General features: G+C 33.4%; 1 protein-coding gene across 3 annotated transcripts in view; it reads left to right on the forward strand.

Annotated features, from left to right (window-relative positions):
• Positions 1 to 24467, forward strand: part of LOC118192557 (sodium-driven chloride bicarbonate exchanger-like) — a 263168-nt gene that overhangs the window by 123436 nt on the left and 115265 nt on the right. For all 3 annotated transcript variants that reach the window (XM_085810939.1, XM_085810936.1, XM_085810937.1), the window contains 4 exons: positions 1628 to 1728; positions 5548 to 5722; positions 17668 to 17801; positions 21493 to 21670. In XM_085810939.1, the coding sequence (XP_085667065.1) occupies positions 1628 to 1728; positions 5548 to 5722; positions 17668 to 17801; positions 21493 to 21670 (588 nt within the window). The remainder of the gene's footprint in view (positions 1 to 1627; positions 1729 to 5547; positions 5723 to 17667; positions 17802 to 21492; positions 21671 to 24467) is intronic.

Raw genomic sequence — 24467 nt, forward strand, 5'->3', positions numbered from 1 at the left:
TCTTTGAAAATATCAAAAATCATGAACGAAGCAAAATTAATTCATGAGAAATAACTTTGAAATGCAATAATTCCATCGTAATATGAAATATTGGAGAAAAGTGCAATACAGTTTATTTATTCACAAATAATCTCCCTCATATGCGTAATTTATGTACTGTCAATTGAGAAATATAGGTTAGTAAATTAAACCGGTTATTTCAATACTTTTCCTTTATCAATATTTTTACGAGCTCTTCAGTAGAGCGGTAAAGGTGGCTGAACACTTGTAGCTCGCTTGGGTTTGAATCCCGGCTAAATAGTTGGATTCACTGTTTTTGTGTAACATAAATGCAAGCCAGCTTCTCTTAGAAAGTCCTCCTCGAAGGCATAACTCCCCTTATACAGGTAATTGTTGTGTGCTTTGATGTAATTCAGTAAGCGAACAAAATTAATCCAATCAAACCCAAAGAACGGATTGATTACATGTGGAGTTTTCCACCAGGAACGTAAATGCGAGCAATTTTCTCTTAAAAAGGTTTACACGAAAGCATCCATCCCCTTAAGCAGATAGCGTTCGCGTGCTTTTCCGTAATCCAATCCTAATTTTCATACATTTAATAGTAAGTTGACATACACCTTATTACAGACAAAATAACAACCTTTTTTAAAGATATTTTTTATTAACTTGTCTGAATTCCCTTTATCTCTTGAGGAGTATAAGAATTTCAGCAAATATAACTGGCCAAAATTTTATACAATGTAACTGATGTTTTGATTCAACTTAGAAGTAATGTAAGCTTTACTCATATTTAAATACTTTTTGGCAGATCTCATCCTAAAAGAGGGTCTAAAGATAAATTGATTTCATTTAATTTACAATCAATGAAAATCATTGAAAGCAATCACTGAATGAATGAAAATCACAAAAACTATTATGCATATAATTGTCTCTTATTTATCTCCTGATAAATCAGACAAAATTGCCTACATAATAGAAGCACTTTGAAAGAGTTAACATTTCTTAAGGGTTTTATGCACTCCACAAAAAAATGTCAAAATAAAATCTTATTATATATAAGTATGAAAAGGAAGTAAACGATAAAAGTGGTTTTACCTATTTTCTAGAAGGGCATTAAATCTAAAATATTAATTTATTCTTATTTGTTATGATTAAAAAACATTAAATATGATAAGCTTAAAGAGCGTGCAAAATCGCTGACTTTTTAATCATAGCAAGAGTCAGTACTAAAAAAATTAGCATTAAAATTATGACACAGATTGAGAAAGAGATGGCCTCTATTTGATTTTCAAGTATATTGGCGCGAGACGAGACCTGCGGTTTTTGCCAAAATGTAACCAAACTGATAAGAAGACGGAAATAATGCGTAGCCAGCGGCTACTCTGAGCAGCGACAAGGGACCACCCAGAGATCTACAGATAGGCGATTCTCTAAAATGGGGAGGGCATGGATGGTACGACAGTTGTACCAATGCCGGCGTCTGAGAAAGTCATTCTCCTGGTACAACTGCTGTACCAGCCGGCTTCAGAAAGTTAAAGTGAAACTGTGAAAAATTAAAATATGTATATTTAATTTTTTTTTTTACAACAGTTGGTGTAATTTGAATTTTTCTGCACCTTTTTATTAGGAATCTAGAAAGAAACCAGAACCAAAGAAAGAAGAAAAAAAATATGAACCATCTGATTCAGGAAGTTACTGTCAAGATGAGGATTTGTCATGTAGTAAAAGGTAAGAATATACATCAAAGTTGTGCATTAATCATTTACAATAAGTTATTAGGAACTGAGTTACAGTGTTAAGCAATTAACTGTAACTGCAGCTACAATTACAATGCATTTGTAACAATTAAATCAATCACAGTTTAATTGTAATTTGAAATTCTTCAATTACAATATAAGAGTATATAGTAAAAATAATATATAGAATAAAATATAGAAAATAATGCATACACAATAATAATATATAGAAAAAAATCTCAGATGTCGCATGCTACTGTCATGGCTTCAGGTGCAAAAATGGAGGAAGGATGGGGTGAAAAGGTCTTCGATGAGCTGGGTAGAGCTACTGGGTCATGTGGTCCAATGGTCTACCTGGAAAGAGATTGCATAGTCTTGCTGATCAGGCATTGGCAAACCTTACTTAACGAGGGGGCGGGGCTTAAGTATAAACCTTACTTAACGAACTTTCTTAATTACAGAACAGATTCAGATGATAAAAAATTAAACATAATACGTGAAGTAATAAAAGGATCAAGGGCTGAAATAATTTGGTTGGCTTAAACATCTATTGTGGGGAATTTAAAGATAAAAATTAAACATTTAGAATACTTGGGTGAGAAAATAAAGTAGATAGTACTTGGCATTAAATGTAGATGGCGACACTTATGCATGCCTCAAAAAACATCAATAAAGTATAGAAAGTACAAAATTTGACAAGAAAATTAACGAAAATCAAGGCAAATTGAATTCCGAATAAAATTCCAGCATGGTGAAATTAAATTAAATGCTGGAATACTGCTCCTGGTCTTTTCTGTTTTCTTCATCAATTAGTTATAGTTCAATGTAAGTATGGAACTGTTATTGACTTTATCAATGTTATTAAAAAAAATTTTTGCAATGCAAATGCTGATTCTTTCAGTATTTAATTCATTATGAATGGCCCCACAACTGAAAAACCAGGGACTATTGGAAATTCTTCTTAGGGTGATATTGGGACTTTGTTGGATTCTCAAACTGGTTTTACACACAAAACCCCAAACGGGACAGGCGTAAGTAATAATTGGTCGCAGCATGGGTCTGTATACATGAAGTTTGTTTTGAATAGATAGAACGGAATTTCGGGCAATTAAGGGGTTGAGTAAAGCTTTAGTACCTCAAAACTTGCTTAAAATATATGTAATGTGTGGTGTCGAAGTGAGTTTTTGGTCTAAAATGACACCAAGGTATTTTACTTGCTTGGCCCAGGGGATGCTGATGTCGTACATCTTGAGTGTGCTATTCAAATTAATATTTCTCTTATGAGTGAAGTACACAGCTTCAGATTTGTCAACATTTGTTTTAATCTTCCATTTGATCATCCAGGACTCTAATGCAGGGATGGTTCTTGTAGTGTTTGTACAATTGCAGCCATGGATGCGTTTTGGTAGAGGATCGCAGTATCATCTGCATACAGTGCTAGTGGAGTAAGGGGGTTATGTGGGATGTCATTCGTATAAATTGAAAATAAAGTGGGCAAAAGTAGGCTTCCTTGTGGCAAGCCAGCAGAAGTTACTTTTTGTGTGGAGTGAGTATTGTTATAACGAATGACAAAATGTCTATCGTAAAGATAGGAATTTACGAGGTTTGTGATGTAATCTGGGAAACCCAGAGTGATTAATTTGCAGGTGAGGCTTTGTAACCATACACAGTCAAAGGCTTTCGAAATATCGAGAAAGAGAGTTCCTGTGATGAGTTTTTTCTTGAGTCCATCTGCTATCATTTCCATGACACAATAGAGTTGGTATGTGTTGGAATGTTTACTCCTGAAACCTTATTGCTGAGAGATGAGGATGTTGCTGTCCTTTAAGAAATCTTGGATTCTCTTCAGTATGACAGCTTCAGCTATTTTACTTAGGGTCGATAAAAGGCGTATCGGCCTGTATGATGTAGCCAGAGAGGGATCCTTTCCTGGTTTCGGGATTGGTGCAATTTTTCTTAGAAACTAAATTATATCTCAGCATAAGTCTCTTGTTCCTTTTTTTTTTTTTTTTTTTTTTTAATTAAGAATGAAATAGTCATCACTGGTGAGAGAAATAGAATTTCTATAACATTTGTAAGCTCAGTGTTCCTTACATTCCTTGTGCATAACAAAAATATGAGCTAAATTCCTGTAGAAAGGACTTGCATAACAGCATCTATATTTTGATAAGATATTTATATGTCTTTGACAATCCCTGTCTTTATATGCATATATATATAAATAAAAATCGGAATATTTGTATTACGACCAAGGCACAGAGAGCTATCTACCCAAAGAAGAAAGGGCTCCCTGGAGGACTTTTCATGGGAAATTGGTTGGTGTTCATGTTAAACATGAGACCACGTGCAGCCCGCTAGTTCACTGAAATGTGAGCCGAACCTAGCTATCGGTGTTCATCGATTCTACCTCTCGACCTCTGATGGGTCTGTATAAATAAATAAATAGAGTTTAGTAAATCCAACATCATTTCACCATTTTGTCCATGTCATCAAAAATGTATTTTTTACTTTATATTTCCAATTTTTATTGTAATTTTTGTGTTTAATATTACTGTCTGAATCATGCAAAAGACAATGCAAGAAAGTATGACCAATAAAATCTTTTTTTTCAACTAAAGGAGAATATTAAAAAAAAACACACACACACACTGGAGTGGGGGGGGAGATATTTTATCACAAAAACGCAAGAAGGAACAATGAGCAGTGATGTAGTTGAAAGATGAAATACTTACGATACAATTTTTATATAATAAATAAATTTAAAAAATAGAGAAGGAGCTAAGTCTACCACTAAAATACAAGGGGATTTCTTTAAACATAACATAAATATAAACTGTTATACAATTTTTGTAAAAAAAAAAATGAATGCAAATTGTCAATTTATTCAAAAAAACAGAGGGTCAAACATTATTTTCAAGTATAAATTAAAATTCAATACATATAATTCCAAACTACATTCAATTTGAAAACAAACAAAAATTGATTAGAGCATTTTAGGTGTATACCTAGGAGATACTTGCTACTAAGGTGTATTTTTGTTATAACGCAGTGTTTGGGAAAGTTAATATTCCACCATGCAACAATTACTTCAAGTATGAAATCTCAACTTCGTGTGTTTAAAAGAGACAGCAGAAAAGAGAAAAAATTATTTTGTATTCCCTGGTCTGTTGTCTGAAAATTAACAAATACAACCCCTAAAGGAATGGTTTCAAAAGAGTAGTAGTTTCTCTTTACAATAACAGCTAAAAGAAGGTAGAAAATACATTCTGATTACCCATTCTTTTAAGTGAAACCTTTCCACACTTTTACCATCGTTTAAAGGTTAATTTTACTATAACTACTTTTATCTAGTGACAAAGATTTGGTGTACTTTGCTTGAATTACCTTGTTATTTAAAACACTTTTTCTCTTTTCTTTGATGATTCAGATATCATCAACATTTTAAAAATGATGTGTAGTTAATTTTACAAATACGTACGAATTAGGCAAATTTAATTAATTTCTTATGTACTCTCGTGTAAAAACAACGCTTTGTGTACAGATTCAAAAGATCTGAGTACTCATTGTTAACTATAGACGATAATTCTTCTTTTGGGCTTCAGATTCTGCTGTTAAACTATATTGTTTTTAGGGGAGAAAAGCTAACAATTGAATTGTGTGAGAGAGAGAGCGATTGTAAATCGTGCATCAAGAGTGCAGTATAGGTTTAGTGTAGTAAAATAATTGACTTTTATAATTTTTTTTAAAAACTAAAACTCATATAATATGTTTTACAATGTAAATTAACCTATTTTCATTCAAATTGCTTTAGGCCGTTTGGAGGGTTGATTGCAGATATTCGTAGAAAGGCACCTTGGTATATAAGTGACTTCAAAGATTGTTTGTCATTGCAGTGTATTTCTTCTATAGTCTTCTTATACTTTGCCTGTATAGCCCAAATAATCACATTTGGCAGTTTACTTGCACAAGACACAAATCAAAGAATGGTAAGTATCATTCATTTGCTCTATAACAGTATTTTTAAAAAATTATTGATTGATGCTTCAAACTTTTTACAATGCTTAAAATCCTTTAAAAGTTTTTTCCCCCTAAATTCCATTTTTAAAAGCCTTTAAAACATCTTGTAAAAAACCTTTTTTCTAGGCTTCATTATCATTATTTTTTGGGGGAAACTGAAATGTTTAGAAAGTCCTCCTTCCCTTCTCCCTCTTTAATATTCTTTGGTCTTATCACAAAAATCATCATTTTATCTAATACAGTACAAAGTCCGTAATCCGGACCTCAAAGTCGCAAACTTTACGCATGCGTGTAGAGATTGTGCATATGCTTTACACATGTGCACGTTGAAAGAAATGTTTAATGAAGTAAACAAATAAATATTAAGCTTTTCATATTTTTAATAGTATAATTTCTGCATGCCATCTTACCAGATTTAAATTTATGATCTGTAATCCAGAAAAACCCCTGATCCAGAATCGCCAAAGTTCCGACAAGTCCGGATTACAGAAATTGTATTGTACTTTACAATAACACTCTTCCCAGAAAGGTGCTTTTATGATGAGCAGTGTGACTTTCACCTCAAAAATTGCATTTCAGTTTCATATTTCTTCGGTTTGTGAAACATGGATTTGCACTATGATTAGTTGACAATATCTGATATAATTTTTGTTTGGTTATGAAAAACTTCTTAGAATAATAAAGCAAAGTTTTGATTAAAGAACTTCTAAGGAGAAGGCAAACTTTCATAGAAACAGTGTTAACCTGTGTACATAGATACTGGTATATATATAGGCATTCAGCTGCTATAGTATAGCATTTCTTTCCTGTTATCATACTGAAATAATCCGAAATAGGGGTCTGAAATAGTAAGTTCTTGAATTTTATCTCCTTTGGAAAGTCAAAATTTCGAGAAACAAATCTCAGGACATTACTTGAGGGGAAGGTTCTATAGCTTGAAAGAGTGCAAATGGATAGGTCATGAGGCTGTTTTATGCAACACTGAGGGTGAAAAGAAATGCTCTGAGTTGGATTAATGCTTTTAAGAGGGGACGTATCCTTATCCGGCGCCACTATTGCCGGATATCACACAAGGCGCAATTACGGTTTCATATTTTTAATTAATGCAAACCGTAAAGCAAAGCCCAGTGGGCACATGACGATAATCATTCATGACGAGTTAATAAAATCATTAAGGTGGTAAAAGAGGGGTGACCATGCATCACAGAGCCGAAGAAAAGCCAGAATGTGAGATAAGCCAGATTCAGGAGCAGTGAAGTAAACTGTGGTGTATGGTTGCGTTGTTGAAGCATAGAAAAATAGAGACAGATAATACAAAATATAATTTAAGATTACAGTGAGAATAATAACATATCTAAATATGAGGCTATATACAATATGTGACACAGTATGCAATATAAACTAAAACACAGATTGCAATAAATACGATAAATTGAAATACCAGTTTACAATATGAAATACATAATGAAAATTATAACATATATATGTTACCGTGAAAGACCGAAATTGGAGAATGTCGTCTTTCACCGGAGAATATCAATATTCATCAAATACGTCCGTGAAAGACCAAATATTTCACTACATTCTTGTATATTCGGACCCTCACCGGTGTATGTCGACAATCATAGATATGCTCTGGTGAAAGTCAAAAAGAGAGGTCATAAAGTGCCATAATAGTTTAAGTTGTTGCAATAAAAAAGATTTGAATCACATAATTTAGTAAGTTTTTTATTACTGTTATTTTATTTTCTCATTTAGAACGTACTGTATAATTAAGTAAGTTTTTAACTTCTATTATTTTCCTTTCTCATTTTGAATATATTGTGTGTTTTGGGTTATCATGTTCTTAAGTTCTTATTTCAAGTCTCAAGTGCGTTTATTCGCGACTGAATTACGGAGAGGAAAATATAATATTGTTATATGTTCAACATTCACCATTAGTACATGGTGAATGTCGACATTGACTGGTGTAAGTCAGAAATAAGAGTATTTGGAAAATATTTCGGACATACACCAAGAAACTATGTGAATGTTAACATTCACCGGTGAAAGTCGACATTCTCCAGATTTCGGTGTTTCACCGTAACATACACAAGACAGTGAGAATAACTAAGTGGGAAAATTCGAGTCCCAAGTGAGGTGGGCCGCAAGTAGTCTATAATTAGAATCTTCCTCAAGGACAGCATACTTAGACATGTCTAGGTCACCTATGTGAGACTACAGCCCTTCACCTTTTTGAAGAAATTCGCATTCATTTTATGCAAATACTCATCCACTGTCTCGAGTTTTAAATCCTTATGTAGCGTCTGATTTGAAACAAAGTAGTGAGCCCAGGTCATCATTCTGAGTAACTTGTTCTGTGTTATATGTAATTTATTTAAATCTCTTTTATGGACAGAAGCCCAGGGAGGTGACGCATAGGCAAAAATGGGTCGAATGATCAAAATGTAAATATGTCTCTTGCGTCGTAAGTCCAGCTTAGAATCCGGGGAAAGAAGAGTAGTGAGGAATTGTATTACCCACAATATCTTGCTTCTGTCGTAATTTATGTGATCTTTTCATTGAAAGTTGGAGCTATACTTGATTCCTGGGTACGTGACCTTGTTTACAATGTGCATAACAGTCCCGAATAATTTCAATTGCTTAGCAAGAGGGGTGTTCATTCTCTTTTTCTTAATGATAACGAGGTTAGACTTCTCGATATATATAGCAATTTTCCATTTAGCATCAGAGCTCAAGCCGTGGCATAAAACTCTGGAGTTTAGAAACTGCGAAATTTGGGGATGCAGACTTGACAGCAAGTGTTGTGTCATCCGCATAACAACCCATAAAACAATTTTGATCCATGTTAACTGTAGGCAGATCCACCACATAGAACAAATATAAAACGGTCCCTAAAATAGACCCATGTGGGACTCCAGCCATCACTTTCTTGTTATCAGAGGAGTCTTTGCCCATGTGCACGAAAAAGGTCCTATTCATGAGGAAGCAGTTAATAATCTGGATCAGCTCTCTGCTGAATTTTAGATCTTATAAGCTTATAAATAAGCCTCTCATGCCAGACATGGTCAACTGCCTGTGCCTTGTCTAGCATGAGCAAGGCAGCATATCTCTTGTTGTTCAGTGCACTACCAACGAACTCATTTAGCCGCACCAGCTGTTTAGTTGTCGAAAGGGGCTTTTCTAACTCCAAATTGATCTAGTGGAAGTTTAACGAGATGAGGCTGAATCCTGGTAAGAATAATACATTCCAAAATCTTTCCCATGCTAGGGAGAAGGTTAAAGGCCTGTACCCTTCAGGTTTTGTCTGATCTTTACCCAGCTTCCGGATTTCAATCATCTTGGCAGTCTTCCAAATTTTAAGATAGTAACTCTTATAGAGGCATGTGTTCAGATTGCCTGTGTACCTTGTTATGATATTTAAGGGAAGCTACTTGAGTGCAACGTTATTTATGTTATCATAAGCAGGCGCCTTCCTCTTTCTGAGTTTCCTGATAATGTCCAAAATTTCTCGGGGCGAAGTGAGCTTAAGATGATTTTGCACAGGAGGTGAATTTGTCCAACCAGTAACATAGGAGCTGACCCTGGTCCAGAACGCTTGGTTGCTAGGAATGTTGTTAGGGAAAAATTGGTTCTCAAAATGTTCAGCAAGAATATCATATTTGTCCTTATTATTAAGAGCAACTCGGTGCTCCACACAAATTGGCTTATTAACTGTGGGCTTGCTCTTTAATCTTTTCACAAACAACCAGAACGTGTTACTGGGCTCGTTAAAGCTTGTGACTTTCTCGTCCCAAAGCTCTGTATGGTGTTGAGTAATTTGCTTTCTAATCTCCTTATTTAGTCTATTAATCTGATTTTTAGTATTAGGGTCCCACATGATGTGAAACCTTTTTCTTAACCTATTTCTGTCCTTGATAAGATCCCTTATCTGCCTTACCAACCTGTCAGCGATCTGCTGCCTAGGTATTTTCCTGGTGGCATTTTTATATGCAGTCTGAATATCCGTGGTCAGTTTATTAATAGCAGAGTCGATGTCATGTGGTGTTTGCAGCCTGTGCATAGTAGTTTGGCAGTCATTAAGCAGATTATGGAATAATTTCCAATCCGTGGTATTAATGAGATCCTCTTCAATATCCTTACTGGTGCTTAGGGTTGCAATAACCGGACACTGGTTGGAATTGAGCTCTTGAAGAACCTCAAGATTGAAGGGGAATGAAGTGGTAAACATAAATAAGTCTAAGTATCACCTCTCCATGGGTTATGTGGTGTATTCGCTCAGTGCTTAAAAATATACTGGGTAGTCGTTGATGAATTCTAGTAGTTTCTCTCAATTTCTATTCGTTCTTCTACAACACCACTCTGAATTCTTTGCATTTAGATCCCCCGCAAGAATAACTTGCTTGTTTGTATCAAGGATCTTGGCAGGGTAATTGATATCTAGCATATTTCGTGGTGGATTGTACATAGAATTAAAATAGACAATACCATAGTAGGGTAGGAATACTGACACAGTGACCAGCTCATGTCCGTTGTTACGCTCATCAGTAATAGTACAGGACTGCAGGGAGTTCCTGACATAAATGACAACCCCCCACACCTCTGTGACTCAAACGGTCATATCTATAACATTTATAATTTGGGATAGTCAGTCTTAGACTCGCCATAGCATAAGTTTCAGTTATCATGGCTACGTCGGTATCGTAATTCATTAAAAAGTCCATAAGCTCCGGGATTTTGTAATGAACGCTGCACGCATTTTAAGTCATCATTTTAATAGGAGCTCTTAAGGGTCTAAATTGTCCCATTAGCAGTATTAGAGGGTTTACCTACTTCCTGACTGTTTTGCTTAATTTCTTTAACTTGCTAAGAAATTTGAAACCTAGCACTTTTGGTGACGGAAACGAGTTCCACTAAATAAGTGAAGACCTCAAGTTTGGTAGTTTTGGAGAGGGATCCGAGGGTGTCCGACCCCTCTCCCCTTCCACCAAACACATGAGAGGACTTTTGGCTCACCATATATTTAGAGTTCCCCCATGGCACAAAGACATTTTACATTTACAAATATCCATTCCTTCTCCAGGATTCGAATCCAGGCCCTTTGGTACTACAGTAGGCTCCCCTAACCACTATGCTGTCTGGACAGCATAGTGGTTAGGGGTAATACATGAATGTAACAATTAGTTCTAGTTTGGTAAATTCTTGAAAACATCTCTCAAATTTGGAGTGAAATTTTATAATTTCATCATAATATAATATTTTGCTTTGTTTAATGTACCTCCAATTTTAAAAAACTCGTCACAAATATTTTTGAAATTTTTTAGTTCATTCTTCACCAACTGGAAAGATGCTAGCTGTAACTTGTTTTTGAAAGTATCAAAAAATCCAATCGTTTTTTGTTTTTTCCCTTGTAATTTAAGTTCAATTCATTAAGATGGCATGTTATATCAGCAACAAAAGCTAAATTCATCAACCAAACGTCATCACTCATACTCACTTTATCATTTGATTCCAAAAAAGTCTTTTACCTCTTGTAGTAGGTCTCTGAATCTTTGTAAAAATATATTTCAACTTAACCAACAAACATCTGCATGATATAATCATTCCCCGTAATCAGATTCGTTTTCTTCTAGTTGGAACCGAAAAATTTTTTCTCTGAAGACATCTTCCTCAAAAGGAGTTCACAATTTTCATGCAGATTCACATAACATGATGCATATTTAGAATTTTACAACAGAGGTTCTGTTTGTGAATAATGCAATGATAAGAAAGGAAATGCAATATGTCATCGTCTGTGATATACATAGCCAAAAATCCATTGACTGTGTCATTTACTGATGGGGCCCATCAGTTATTATCGATACAATTTCATTAATTGGAATTTTTAGGTGTGGTAAACATCTTCACCTCATGTTTTCTTCTTTAGAGGTAATATTGTTAATAATTCTTCTTTTATACTGTTATCCTTAAAAACCATTCTTATAAAAGTGCAAAGGTGAGAAATATCAACCATGTCAGTAGATTCGTCAAATTGCAAGGAAAAGCAAATATAGTTACTAATATCTTGGGTCAGCTATTTAGCCAAAACAGAATTCATTATTTCTATACGATGTATGACAATTCTATATGAAATAATTTCATTTTTGTTCCGCTGTGTTCCAGAAATGCTTTTCTTTATCATTTCTCCATCAGCAAAAGGTTTCTTATGTTTTACTAACACATGACTCACATAAAAAGATGCAACTGTTGCAACCTTAGATATAATATTGGGTTTAATAAAATATGTCTGTTGTCTGATAAATTGCGATTTAAATTCTGTTAACTTTTGTTTACACAATTCGCTTGTTAATGGAAAATCTGTATCGAAACTTCCATGCATGCTTTCGAAATGCCTTTCAATGTCCCCCCCCTTTTTTTTTAAATGCATGACTAATGCATGACTGACACTATTGCATGACATATATAGCACACACATTTTGCATTCACCATTGTAAAGAAAAACTGTTCTTCTGTAATAAAATTGTACGTTTTTCTTTTCTGGACACTTGTTTTTGACATTGTACCCTTCTTTTAAAATATGATAGTTTACTATTTTTATTTCAAAAACACAAGTAACACAAAATTGTCAAGTTGAATGTTTGAAGAACTTTAATGACTGCTTGACTGTGGAGTGTGAATGTATTCAATGCAGCCAGCAGCGAACATATGTGAACCAATGAATCTGTAACTGATGTATGTACTTAAGCATCATCGTGCACTTCTAATGAAGGTAAATGTGTTTCTACACATTCATAGAATCATATTTTTAAGTAAACACAGTCACATCAATTGTTAAAGGCCAATTTTCCAGTCTAGCTGGTGTCGGTGTTCCATAAGTATGTTTCTTTTAATATGCGCGTCTTAGGTCTTAGTAAAAGCGGTCACCGCAGAATGTCTTGGTGGTTCACCGGTCGATCATGATTGACTTAATGCCCATCCCTGGCATAGAGGAATAGCAATAACTTTCAGACATTTTCCACACTGTACGTAACTGTTGTTTAAGATATAGCACTTTTGTTGTCAAATTTATGCCCACACGGCCGCCCGCTGGAAGGTTAAAAAGCACAACTAGTTTAGGACTGTTTAACTCAGTAGTAATCATTTATTATCTTCCTTTGATATGAGCTATAGCTTTTAATGCTATAACAAGCTTCACAAAGTCCACAAAATACGAGGGCCATCCAGGAAGTAGATTACGTTTCCGTCTGTGTCCGCTAGGGGTAGGGCTAGCGCGGCCATCTTGGGGTCAGAGCGTTGCGCAGCTCAGTCTGCATCTAGCCGTGCTAGTGAGAGGTTCGTGCTGTGCTCCGTTCAGATACTGTGACGGTTTGAAATGTCTGCGTTAATTGAAAATCCCGCGAGCTGCGAGGTGCGCTCAGTAATAAGGTTTCTGACTGCAAAAAACTGTAAACCGATAGAAATCTATCGGCAGCTTCGTGAAGTGTATGGGGACAACATTATCACTGAAGGTGGAGTGCGTCAGTGGGTCATAAGATTTCAAAATGGCCGAACCAATGTTCACGACGAAGATCGAAGTGGGAGACCCAGCATAGTGACCGCCGAACTTCTCGAAAAAGTCGATGCTAAAGTCCGTGAAAATCGAAATTTCACAATAACGGAACTTTCTTTGAGTTTTCCACAAATTTCGCGAAGTTTGTTGCACGAAATCATCAGCGAAAAGCTTGGTTACCACAAGTTTTGTGCAAGATGGATTCCAAAAATCTTGACAGAGGACCACAAAAATCAGCGAATGGCTGCAGCGTTGAACTTTTTGGACGCTTACCATAAGGATGGTGACTCTTTACTCGATCGCATCGTAACTGGTGACGAAACATGGGTGAAACATGTGAACTGTGAAACGAAATTGCGATCAATGCAGTGGGGGCACACAAGTTCTCCCCAAAAACCCAAGAAATGCATGCAAACAATGTCGGCAAGGAAGATGATGGCGACTGTTTTTTGGGACAGAAAAGGTGTAATTTTGGTGGACTTCCTGGAAAGAGGCACTACAATAAACTCTCAAAGGTATTGCCAAACTCTCCAAAAACTCAGAAGAGCAATTCAAAACAAGCGCAGAGGAATGTTGAGCTCTAAGATCTTGTTGATTCACGACAACGCCCGGCCCCACACGGCAAATGTCACTCGTAAAGTTCTTGAATCTTTTAAGTGGGAGTTGTTTCCTCATCCGCCGTACAGTCCCGACCTGGCACCGAGCGACTTCCACCTATTCCCAGCAATGAAGAAGTGGCTGGCTATGCAGCGTTTTGATGACGACACACAGCTGCAAGAAGAGGTAACGAAGTGGTTGAAGGCGCAGGCGGCCGAATTTTTCGACGAAGGAATTTCCAAGCTCGTACATCGCTACGATAAATGCCTTAATTTGTATGGTGACTATGTAGAAAAGTAGTATTTGAGTGTGGCTTTCATCTGTATATAATAAAATTTGTTTCCTATACTTTGTTTATTTTTTTATTCCAAAACGTAATCTACTTTCTGGATAGCCCTCGTAAGTATAAATGGTGATGCAATTGCCTGCAATTAAAAATGCAACAGAAATAAACAAAAACTATATTAAACTTACCTTTTTTTTTTTTAATAACAGTATAACAATCACACAACTTAACTGACTGATATCTCAGATCAACTAATAAGACATCATGCACCAAATCTTTGATACAATATGTTTAGCACATGTTTTATACATATACGAGCTGTGTAATACAGTCAAAAGTCGTTAATCCAGACTCGTCGGGACTTCGGCGATTCCGGATTATAGATCATCATTTTAAATCTGGTAAGATGGCATGCAGAAATTATAAAATAAAAAATATGAAACCGTAATTTATGATTTAAAGAGCACATATGATCTAAAAAGTATCAAAATTTACAAAAAAAAAAAAAAAAGCTTAAGATTTGTTTGTTTACTTTATTAAACATTTCTTTCAATGTAAGTTGTTTAAGTTGCTTCATTTTATGTGATAATACTTTCTCTTTAATTCTATAAACAGACATAATTTCTTCTTCACTTACAAAGTTCCGCTGTTCAAGTCCTATAATTGCTGTGTCGAGGATATCGACTAATTTGTCAATCGAAATTTTTTCGTTTTCAATAACCTCTGTGTCACTTTCTTCACTATCAGAAGCAAATTATAATGATGAGAAATTTGATTTAAATCATATCAAAGACGAAGTACATCGAGATGAAATACTGCATTTAGTAAGGAATTATAAGCCAAATAAAATAAAAACATCCGCCTGAAGATAAGGATAGTGTTGACAGATCAACTTCCAATTCATTCCCTCCTTCCCCGCAGAGCAGCGTGAAATTGATAAAACAGATTTCGGAATGGTTAGAGAAACAAAGGATATGCCTTTATCCATTTTTTGCAGCAATTCCACTTTTTGTTTGATGGACATCAAAACATACTTTCGCTTTGTAGATCCTTTGGGAGCTCCAGCATCGGAAATTCTTTTTGACATAATCGAAATTTGAAGCTTACTTTTATAAAATTGCTCTAACAGTCTGCAAAAAATGATAAGCCTGATCTAATTCGAAGATTAATGAACAACGCAATATGCAACATTAACTGAAATAGATGATTAGATAATTTTATCTTATACCATCTGTTATACATTAAACGCACATGCGTAAACGTATTATGCGCATGTGCACACACATATGCGCAGCCGTAAAGGTCTTACGCGCATGCGTGAACATGCACAGAAAGTTTGTAGCTTTGAGGTCCGGATTATAGATCATTTCTGATTATGGGTGTCCGAATTAACGACTTTTGACTGTAGTAGAATTTCATCATATTTTGCAACACTTCACATTACAAACACACTGGATGCTTTCGATTTGGGCATGGAAATAGCCATAAATAGCAGACTATCGAACACAACAACCAGCGATTGCCAGCTTAATAAATGAAATGGAAAAGCAGAAAGCGGATTTTGCTACTCGTGTTTTCATGAAGTCAAATTGTCGAGTCCAACAAGATCTATCTCACTCTCAAGTCAGACTACATCTATTGCATAGTTATGCATGAATGTAAATACTTTGTTCATAAGTTTGTGTGCAAATGTAAATATGTCTTTTAATTTTAATATCAAATAGCTCAGTCAGTTTTTGTCAAATGGAAGTCAAATTTTTTTATTATTTTTTTAATGATGAGTACAAAATTTTCTTAAATATAAGTATAGGAACTGGAAGAATGTATAAAAAGTTCATTTCATAATTTTTTAACTTTTTTTAATTAAAAAATGCCAAAACATGAATATTTGCAGCACTTCAAGCATTTTCATGCCTGAAAATATTTGTCTATGAAGAACAATTGCAAAAATAAAAGCCAGGTAAAGACATTTTTGAACATAGTGTGTGTTTGTGTGTGTGTATACAAAAGATAAAATTATATGACTTTGAATTATACTCTAAATTTGCAATAGCTTCTAAATTTGTCTTTTTTATTTGGGGACCCCGCCCTTTCTGTTCTAAAAGTAGTAATAATTTTTTCAAAACTGCATTATATCTGAAAACTAATTTTGTGTCATATCATTTGAACCTTCTGCATTGTGTATAGTTTTTAGCCAATCAGATTAATGAAAAATTTTACTGCAATCCATCTATGTACTCTCTTTTGATGCCTAAGCTTGCTTGCTATAAAACTGCATATACATAATAGTGAGGTGCCTATTGCACCAATGATCATGTGTGAAACAAATATTATATCTTCGGAATTGCTTTATCCAATAATAAAATTATGTTCAATTTGGCCATGTCTGTTTGTAAGTCTGTCATTCTATTTATTCAATAAACCATTGCCAGTCCATTACAGCTGCTATCTGCAAAATGATATCCACTGTGAATAAAAAGTGAATTTGTGCCTTCCCTAGTCAAGCTGTCACTTAATATCAAGTTATCCACAGTTAAATAAATCATCAGACACACACACACATATATATAAGCTATAAAATATAAAAGAAAATTACAAACTTTAATTTGGCAATGGTCCTTTTTTATTCCCCATTGTGGTTTGGCTGACTCCCAGTTCTGTTTTTGAAGTGAAGATTGTATATAATACTGTTTATGATAACTTTCTGAATTTCATCTTTCCAAATTAATCCGTTTCATGTTTCTCGTGTGTGAAGGCCCACCAGCAGGCGAGCGGTAAAGTCGCTAAACACTGGTAGTTCGGTCCGAAGTTCGAATCCGGCAAACAGGCTGGGTGCATGGTCGTTTTCACGGTTTTCCCCATGTGTAACGTGTATACGAGCCAGTTTCCCTTAGAAAATCCTCGACAAAGACATCTCTTCCCTTAGGCAGATAGCCCTAGTGTGCTTTGCTATAATTAAATAAACCAAACCAAACCATGTTTCTTGTGTAACCATACTGCAATTTGCATTGCTCTCATCTTAAGATTAAAGAAATTTTTACTATAAATATCTCTACTGCTATTCCACAGCCCTTTTTTTCTACTTCCTACTGCTTAGATGTGTCACTTTCCTCTACTACCTATTGTTTTGAAAATGTAAGCTATATAAAGCTGTGATAGCGCACCCATAACGATGATGCTATATGGAAAAGAATGTTATCAAGGAATAAAATTATGTGCTGAAAGGCCATATAGTATGTCATCTAGTGCCATCCATTTATCTGTGTATTAATGAATTATCAAGTTATTATTATTTAAATTTTAAACTAAACAATATGACGAATATACTTGTAAACTTTAGAAAATTTAATATGATTTTGTTATTTAAAATTAAATGAATACATTTAATATAATCATACACTTCTTGATTTTTATGTAAATTCTGTTGTAATTTATTATTATTGTTTACAGCCATTTTGATTAAATATTGTTTTTATTTTCAGGCTGCTGTAGAATGCTTACTCTCAGCTTTAGTTTGTGGTGTTACTTACAGCTTATTTAGTGGTCAGCCTCTAACTTTCTTAGGGAGTACAGGCCCTGTACTTGTTTTTGAAGGCATTGTATATGATATATGCGAGTATGTCTTTTTCTCATTTCTTTTTTCATTTTTGGAGTTGTTATAATTCAGCATAATTTGATTGAATATTATCAAGCATGTGTGTAAAAATATAATGTTAAAGTATTTATCACTAGAAATGGATAAACTTCATAATAAATGCTTCATTCGCTATTTTTGTAGAAACTTTTAGAATAGTAAAAATGAAAATGTAAGCTGTTTCAAAAGCATTTAATCTTCTCTCCTTTTTCTCTTCAACATTATGTGTCATTTTTTTGCTAGTGTTATTAGAATGTTAAAAAAAAATAGGACAGAAAGTCTCAAAAGATATTAGGAGTAATTTTATTATGGAAATAAAAAGGGCAATTCATTATAAATTATTAAATTTCATGAAAATAAAATTATGTATGAACCAATTTTCCAGTTTACCTTCTTTAAACTGGAAATTTGCTTGTCTGAATGTTCAGGCGGGTCAAAAAACTGCATGAAGTAGTGGAAACAGCATCTATGAAGCAGCAGTATGAGTAACTAATAAGTATTCTAGTATAAATAACACAAGCAACTGTTAAGGACCTTTATTTTTTTGTTTCGCAATATATTGTATTTGATTTGATTCTGTGTGTCTCTCTCTTTTTGCTCCCTTCTCGTTACTGTGTATGTATGTGTGTGTTTTGAACAGTTGTAGCAGTATGAATGTTAAGTATTTTATATTTTATTATTATTCACTAATTTTTTTTTATCAGTTAATGCCCACATTTGGACCTTTCTGTGTTGTTTGTTTTATTTATGTATCAATTTTTAAAGAATGAATTTTGAGTAGGCTACATTTATATTAGTGTATGGTTAGAAAAGTGGTCTTTCAAAATCAATTACTAAAGAAATGAAATTTGAGTGTGCTACATTTATATCACTTTATTGTGAAAAGGGGGGAAAAAAGAAATATTTGTTGCAGTTTGCTCTGCCATGTTATAAAATAAACAGATGTATATTCTACTAGATAATCAAATGCATTCTAATTAGCGAGATTATTTTAAAATAACAAAATTCAAAGAAAAGAAGACTTAGAAGATCTATGACAAGAAATAATGTAGAAAATACTTAATATGTTTTAGCTTACAGAGAATTCAAAAACTTTGAAATTACTGCAAAAAAAGCAATTACTTGATGACATGCAAGAATAGAATTAGGCAGTAAATAAAATAATGTTATGAAACATTTTAAGATTGCAGCATTCTGAAATAATGCATACTAATCTCTCAAAGTTCTGATCATGAAAAGTGAAAGTGTCATTGGCAACGGTTGCCATTTTGCTAACTTCAGTGATCAGCTAAGTTCTTTTTTTATTTTAGAGCTAGTAATTTGTACAGATAATGCATAAGAAAATTCAAGCCGAGTCAAAAGTTAAGATCCTGTTATGCCTTGAATTTCATTGTTGTATATATATATATTCTGTCTCTCTCTTTGCAATGCTTCCGGGTTAGTTCATTCAAATAGATTCGATGAACTTTATATTAGGAGATAATGTAATCAATATTACTTTAGTATATATATATATATATTTATAAAAGATGTAAAGTAAGGAATTTAGAACTAATATTTCACAAAGACCAGAAATTGAAATTTTCATTCAATTAATAAGCAATCTTTTTGACTAAAAAAAATTATTTAAAAAAATTAACGTGAAATATTTAAAAGTTTTTCTTTTGGTTTCAAAATTATGTATTACATACAAGATTTTAGCCTTTTGAGTGATTACTTTCGAGCCAAAGTTTTTTAGTTTTGCCAATGAAGCCAAGATGGCAAACCTGTACATAACTTTCTGATTCGATTCTCATTTTTAGAATGGAATCTAATGAGAGTGATGGAAGTTCATAATTACTTTTGGGTTTTTTCAATTACATCTGAATTTATTGGATTATCTTTTTAAAGGTAAACATTTTGATTTAAAATTTTTCACTGAAGTACAGTCAAAAGTCGTTTATCCGGACTCGTCGGGACTTCGGTGTTTCCAGATTATCGATTTTTCCGGATTATAGATCAGCAGTTTAAATCTGGTAAGATGGCATGCAGAAATTATAAAATTAAAAATATGAAACCATAATTTATGATTTAAAGAGCACATATGATCTAAAGGGTATCAAAATTTACAAAAAAAAAAAAAAAAAAAGCTTAAGATTTGTTTGTTTACTTTATTAAACATTTCTTTCAATGTAAGTTGTTTAAGTTGCTTCATTTTATGTGATAATACTTTCTCTTTAATTCTATAAACAGACATAATTTCTTCTTCAGTTACAAAGTTCCGCTGTTCAAGTCCTATAATTGCTGAATACCGACTAATTTATCAATCGAAATTTTTTCATTTTCAATAACCTCTGTGTCACTTTCTTCACTATCTGAAGCGACTTATAATGACGAGGATATTGATTTAAATCATATCAAAGATGGAGTACATCGAGATGAAATACTACATTTAGTAAGGAATTATAAGCCAAATAAAATCATCTGCTCTGAAGATAAGGATAGTGCTCACAGATCAACTTCCAATTCATTGCGCGCCGCGGCGTTTCCCCCCTTCCCCGCCGCGGAGCAGCGTGAAATTGATAAACAGATTTCGGAATGGTTAGAGAAATGAAGGATATGCCTTTATCCATTTTTTACAGCAATTCCACTTTTTGTTTAATGGACTTCGAAACATACTTTTACTTTGTAGATCCTTTACATATTAGGAAATATATATCGGAAATTCTATTTAACATAATCGAAAGTTGAAGCTTACTTTTATAAAATTGCTGTAACAGTCTGCAAAAAGTAATAAGCCGGATCCAATTTGAAGATTAAGGATCAACACAATCTGCAACATTACCTGAATTAGATAATTTTAGCGTAGCTTATAACGTCCGTTATACATTAAACGCGCATGTGCACACGCACATTCACAGCCAAGGTCTTATGCGTCAAAGCGACGCACGTGCAGAAAGTTTGTAGCTTTGAGGTCCGGATTATGGGTGTCCGAATTAATGACTTTTGACTGTATTTTGTTTTTTCACTTTTGTTTTCAATTCTAATTTTTCTAATTACAAATTACTTTGTTTTGTCCTTGCTTTGGGGAAGGGCCAGAATATTCAGGTGAGCTATTATAATTATAATTAAAATACATTGAAATGGTTTCATCGGCTGATTCTGGATACAGAAAAAGAAGGACTTTTGTATAAGTGAAATTTCAACTAATTTCAAAGTTTCTCTCCTTCCCCCCCCCCTGATGAAGTGACATTGATTTTGATTGAATTCCTCTTGTATTTTTGCTCATTTTTCATTAAATTTATAAAATTTTTGAAGGGGGGTTTGATTGTTTGAAATGTTTTGGTTTTAACATTTTAGAATTATTGCACTTATGTGATTATTTTAAATTTATTAATTACGAATTTCAATTTCTGGTCTTTGAAGAATATTAGTTCTAAATTTCTTACTTTATGTCTTTAATAATAATTTTTCTGCAGCTAAATGCTCGAAAATACTAGGCATGTTTGTGTTTTGTTTTCAAAAGACTTGTTTTGTAAATATGTATATTTATATATATATTCTCTCTCTATATATATGTATATTTATATATATTCTCTCTCTTATTAATAGTAGTAATAATATAAATGGAGAGTGAAGTGTTTCATTTATTTTGCTTTACTTTAATATTTACATAACCTCTCTTCTTTTACAGGTGGTATTCAATGGATTATTTGTCTGTCCGACTGTGGATTGGCTTATGGACTTCTGTTTATTTGTTTGTGTTTGTGGCTTTTAATGTAGCTTCTTTAGTACATTACATCACTCGTTTTACACAAGAAATATTTGCTACTTTAATATCAACATATTTTATTTATAAAGCATTTAAAAATGTGAGTTTTTTTAATTTGTGTTCATTTTACATTAAAACTTGTAATTTTCATTTTTATGTATTCTTTATTATTGTTACAGTCAAAAGTCTTTAATCTGGAATGTTCTATAATCCAGACCTCAAGGCTACAAACTTTCTGCGCATGCGTAAACGCATAATACCTTTACGCATGCACGTATAATGTATAACGGACGGTATAAGCTAAGCTAAAATTATCTAATTATTTATTTCAGTTAATGTTGCATATTGTGTTGATCCTTAATCTTCTAATTGGATCTGGCTTATTATTTTTTGCAGACTGTTAGAGCAATTTTATAAAAGTAAGCTTGAACTTTCCATTATGTCAAAAAGTATTTCCGATTCTGGAGCTGCCAAAGGATCTACAAAGCAAAAGCGTGTTTCGATGCCCATCAAACAAAAAGTGGAATTGCTGCAAAAAATGGATAAAGGCATATCTTTTGTTTCTGTAACCATTCCGAAATCTGTTTATCAATTTCACGTTGCTCTGTGGCCGGGGGGAGGGGGACATTGCGGCGCCCAATGAACTGGAAGTTGATCTGTCAGGACTATCCTTATCTTCAGGGCAGATGTTTTTATTTTATTCGTCTTATAATTCCTTACTAGATGTAGTATTTTATCTCGATGTACTCTCTTTGATATGATTTAAATCAAATTCCTCATCATTATAAATTTCACGAATACACATCAAATAGTTTTCTGGTTGCGATTTTCTAATTTCCACTATGCGTAATGTATGCTTTACGCATGCGCGCGTTGAAAGAAATATTTAATAAAGTAAACAAATAAATATTAAGCTTTTTTTTGGTAAATTTTGATACCCTTTAGATCATAATTGCTCTTTATTTCATAAATTGCGGTTTCATATTTTTAATTTTATGATTTCTGCATGCCATCTTACCAGATTTAAACTGATGATCTATAATCCAGAATCACCGAAGTCCCGACAAGTCTGGATTAAAGACTTCTGACTGTATTATTATTACTACTATTAAGCTTGCTGTTGTTAGTTTTAAAACTTTCTCTTGTTATTGTGTAGTTTTGAATTATTTTTAGATATTGCATATGAAATATTTAAGAGCAAGAAATTTTGAATAATTTCAAAAATTAAATATCATAAGTATATTTGGTTGAAAGTTACATGCAGCCAACTCCTGTTTACTAGGGTAAAACTGGCAAAAATGTCCGTGGTTAGTTCAAAATCATGGTTATCCAAGAGCAATCATACAAAAAATCATACAAAGTAGAAATTACTGATAATTTAATAAGCAAAGAACACTGTTAACAAGTTACCTGTTTCTAAGCAGTTTAGCCTGGAGAATAAGTTCATTTGGTTTCGTAAATTAAATCAATATTAAAAGTTCTCATTCTCGAGTATGTATGTGCTTTCCTTCTCTCTTTTTCTTCCTGTAGTGATCAACCAGTAGTTAAAACTACTGAATATTGAGAGTTTGATCCCATGCCTAGTAGCATGGTAGGTTTTCATGATTTTTCTCATGTGTGATGAGAATATTCTTTTGTTTATTCAATTTCTCTTTTTTTTATTGCTTTAGATTATTCAGTTTCTTTAGCAAGTTCTCCACAAAGGCATCTCTTCCCTTTGACAAATAGCTCTTATGTACTTATTTGAATAACCTACTCTGTTTCTTCCTGTACCTGTGTATATTTCATCGTTACTTCACTGTATATGTGTTGTTTGTTTATGTTATTCTTGTATTTTGATTGGGATTTATTTGAAACGGAAGGTTAATAAAGCTGTCTACACACTTTTTTTTTAAGATCGAGTAGTTTAATTTTAATGGGACTAGCAATATTTATATATTCAGGATTATGTGCAATCATATTAACATACTTTTGTTAACAAAAACAGCTCCCAAATATGATAATATCACCTGCTAACTGTGATTTGTGGTAGTAATTATTCCTTAAATTCATTTCACCTTAAACTAACTTCTGTTTTTAAGTGAAGCCCTGTTAATTTATCCTTGGATAATTGGGAGCTGACTGTATGTGTCAAGATGGGGAAAGGAAATGTATATTCATTATTTACGAAAATGTTAGTTAATGGTTTCATAGTACACGTAACACAGAAACTTTAAATTTTATAAATTGTATTCCTTTGAGGCAAATGCATATATACAAGAATTATTTTAGGTATTAAAAATAACTAAAATTGTCCCAATCTATATTTAGTTTTTATGATTTATTAAAACTGAAATGTTTTGGGGAGGAGGGGTTTCTAATTTTTGTCTCTTCTGTTAAATTAATTATTCATCTTTGCTGAAAGTAAATTGTATGATAATTTAATAGTGATTGAACTGCCTATTTAGAAGTAGAATTCCATATTTACTAATACAGACATGTATTTTATATAATTTTTATTTGGCCGCCCAGCCGATAGAGTGGTTAGTGACCAAAACGCCATCACATAGACCTCTGACCTAAGGTTCTACACCAGTCAGAGTTATGTCCATGCGGCAGAAAAGAACTTACACCCTTGATGGCATTCATTGAATCAATGATAGTAATATTTCAATGCTAAATTGACGATGTCATCTTTATAATAATTGTTACATAATAATCTGTATGAAAAATTAATATACAGAATTAATCATTGCATTGTCGTGGATAGGATCTATACTGTGGAGAGGGGAACTTATATATTAACCAGTCTCTAAACCTGTGTCTACTTCAATACGTCATAACTTTATGTTCTTATTTGTTACACACCTAATGATGTGTGTCCGTACTATTGTTTCAGTTATCCACAGAGTAGGCCA

This window comes from Stegodyphus dumicola, chromosome 2, assembly GCF_044657685.1.
Source record: "Stegodyphus dumicola isolate Sdum_Otavi_A_Nest chromosome 2, ASM4465768v1".
Taxonomy (NCBI): Eukaryota; Metazoa; Arthropoda; class Arachnida; order Araneae; family Eresidae; genus Stegodyphus; species Stegodyphus dumicola.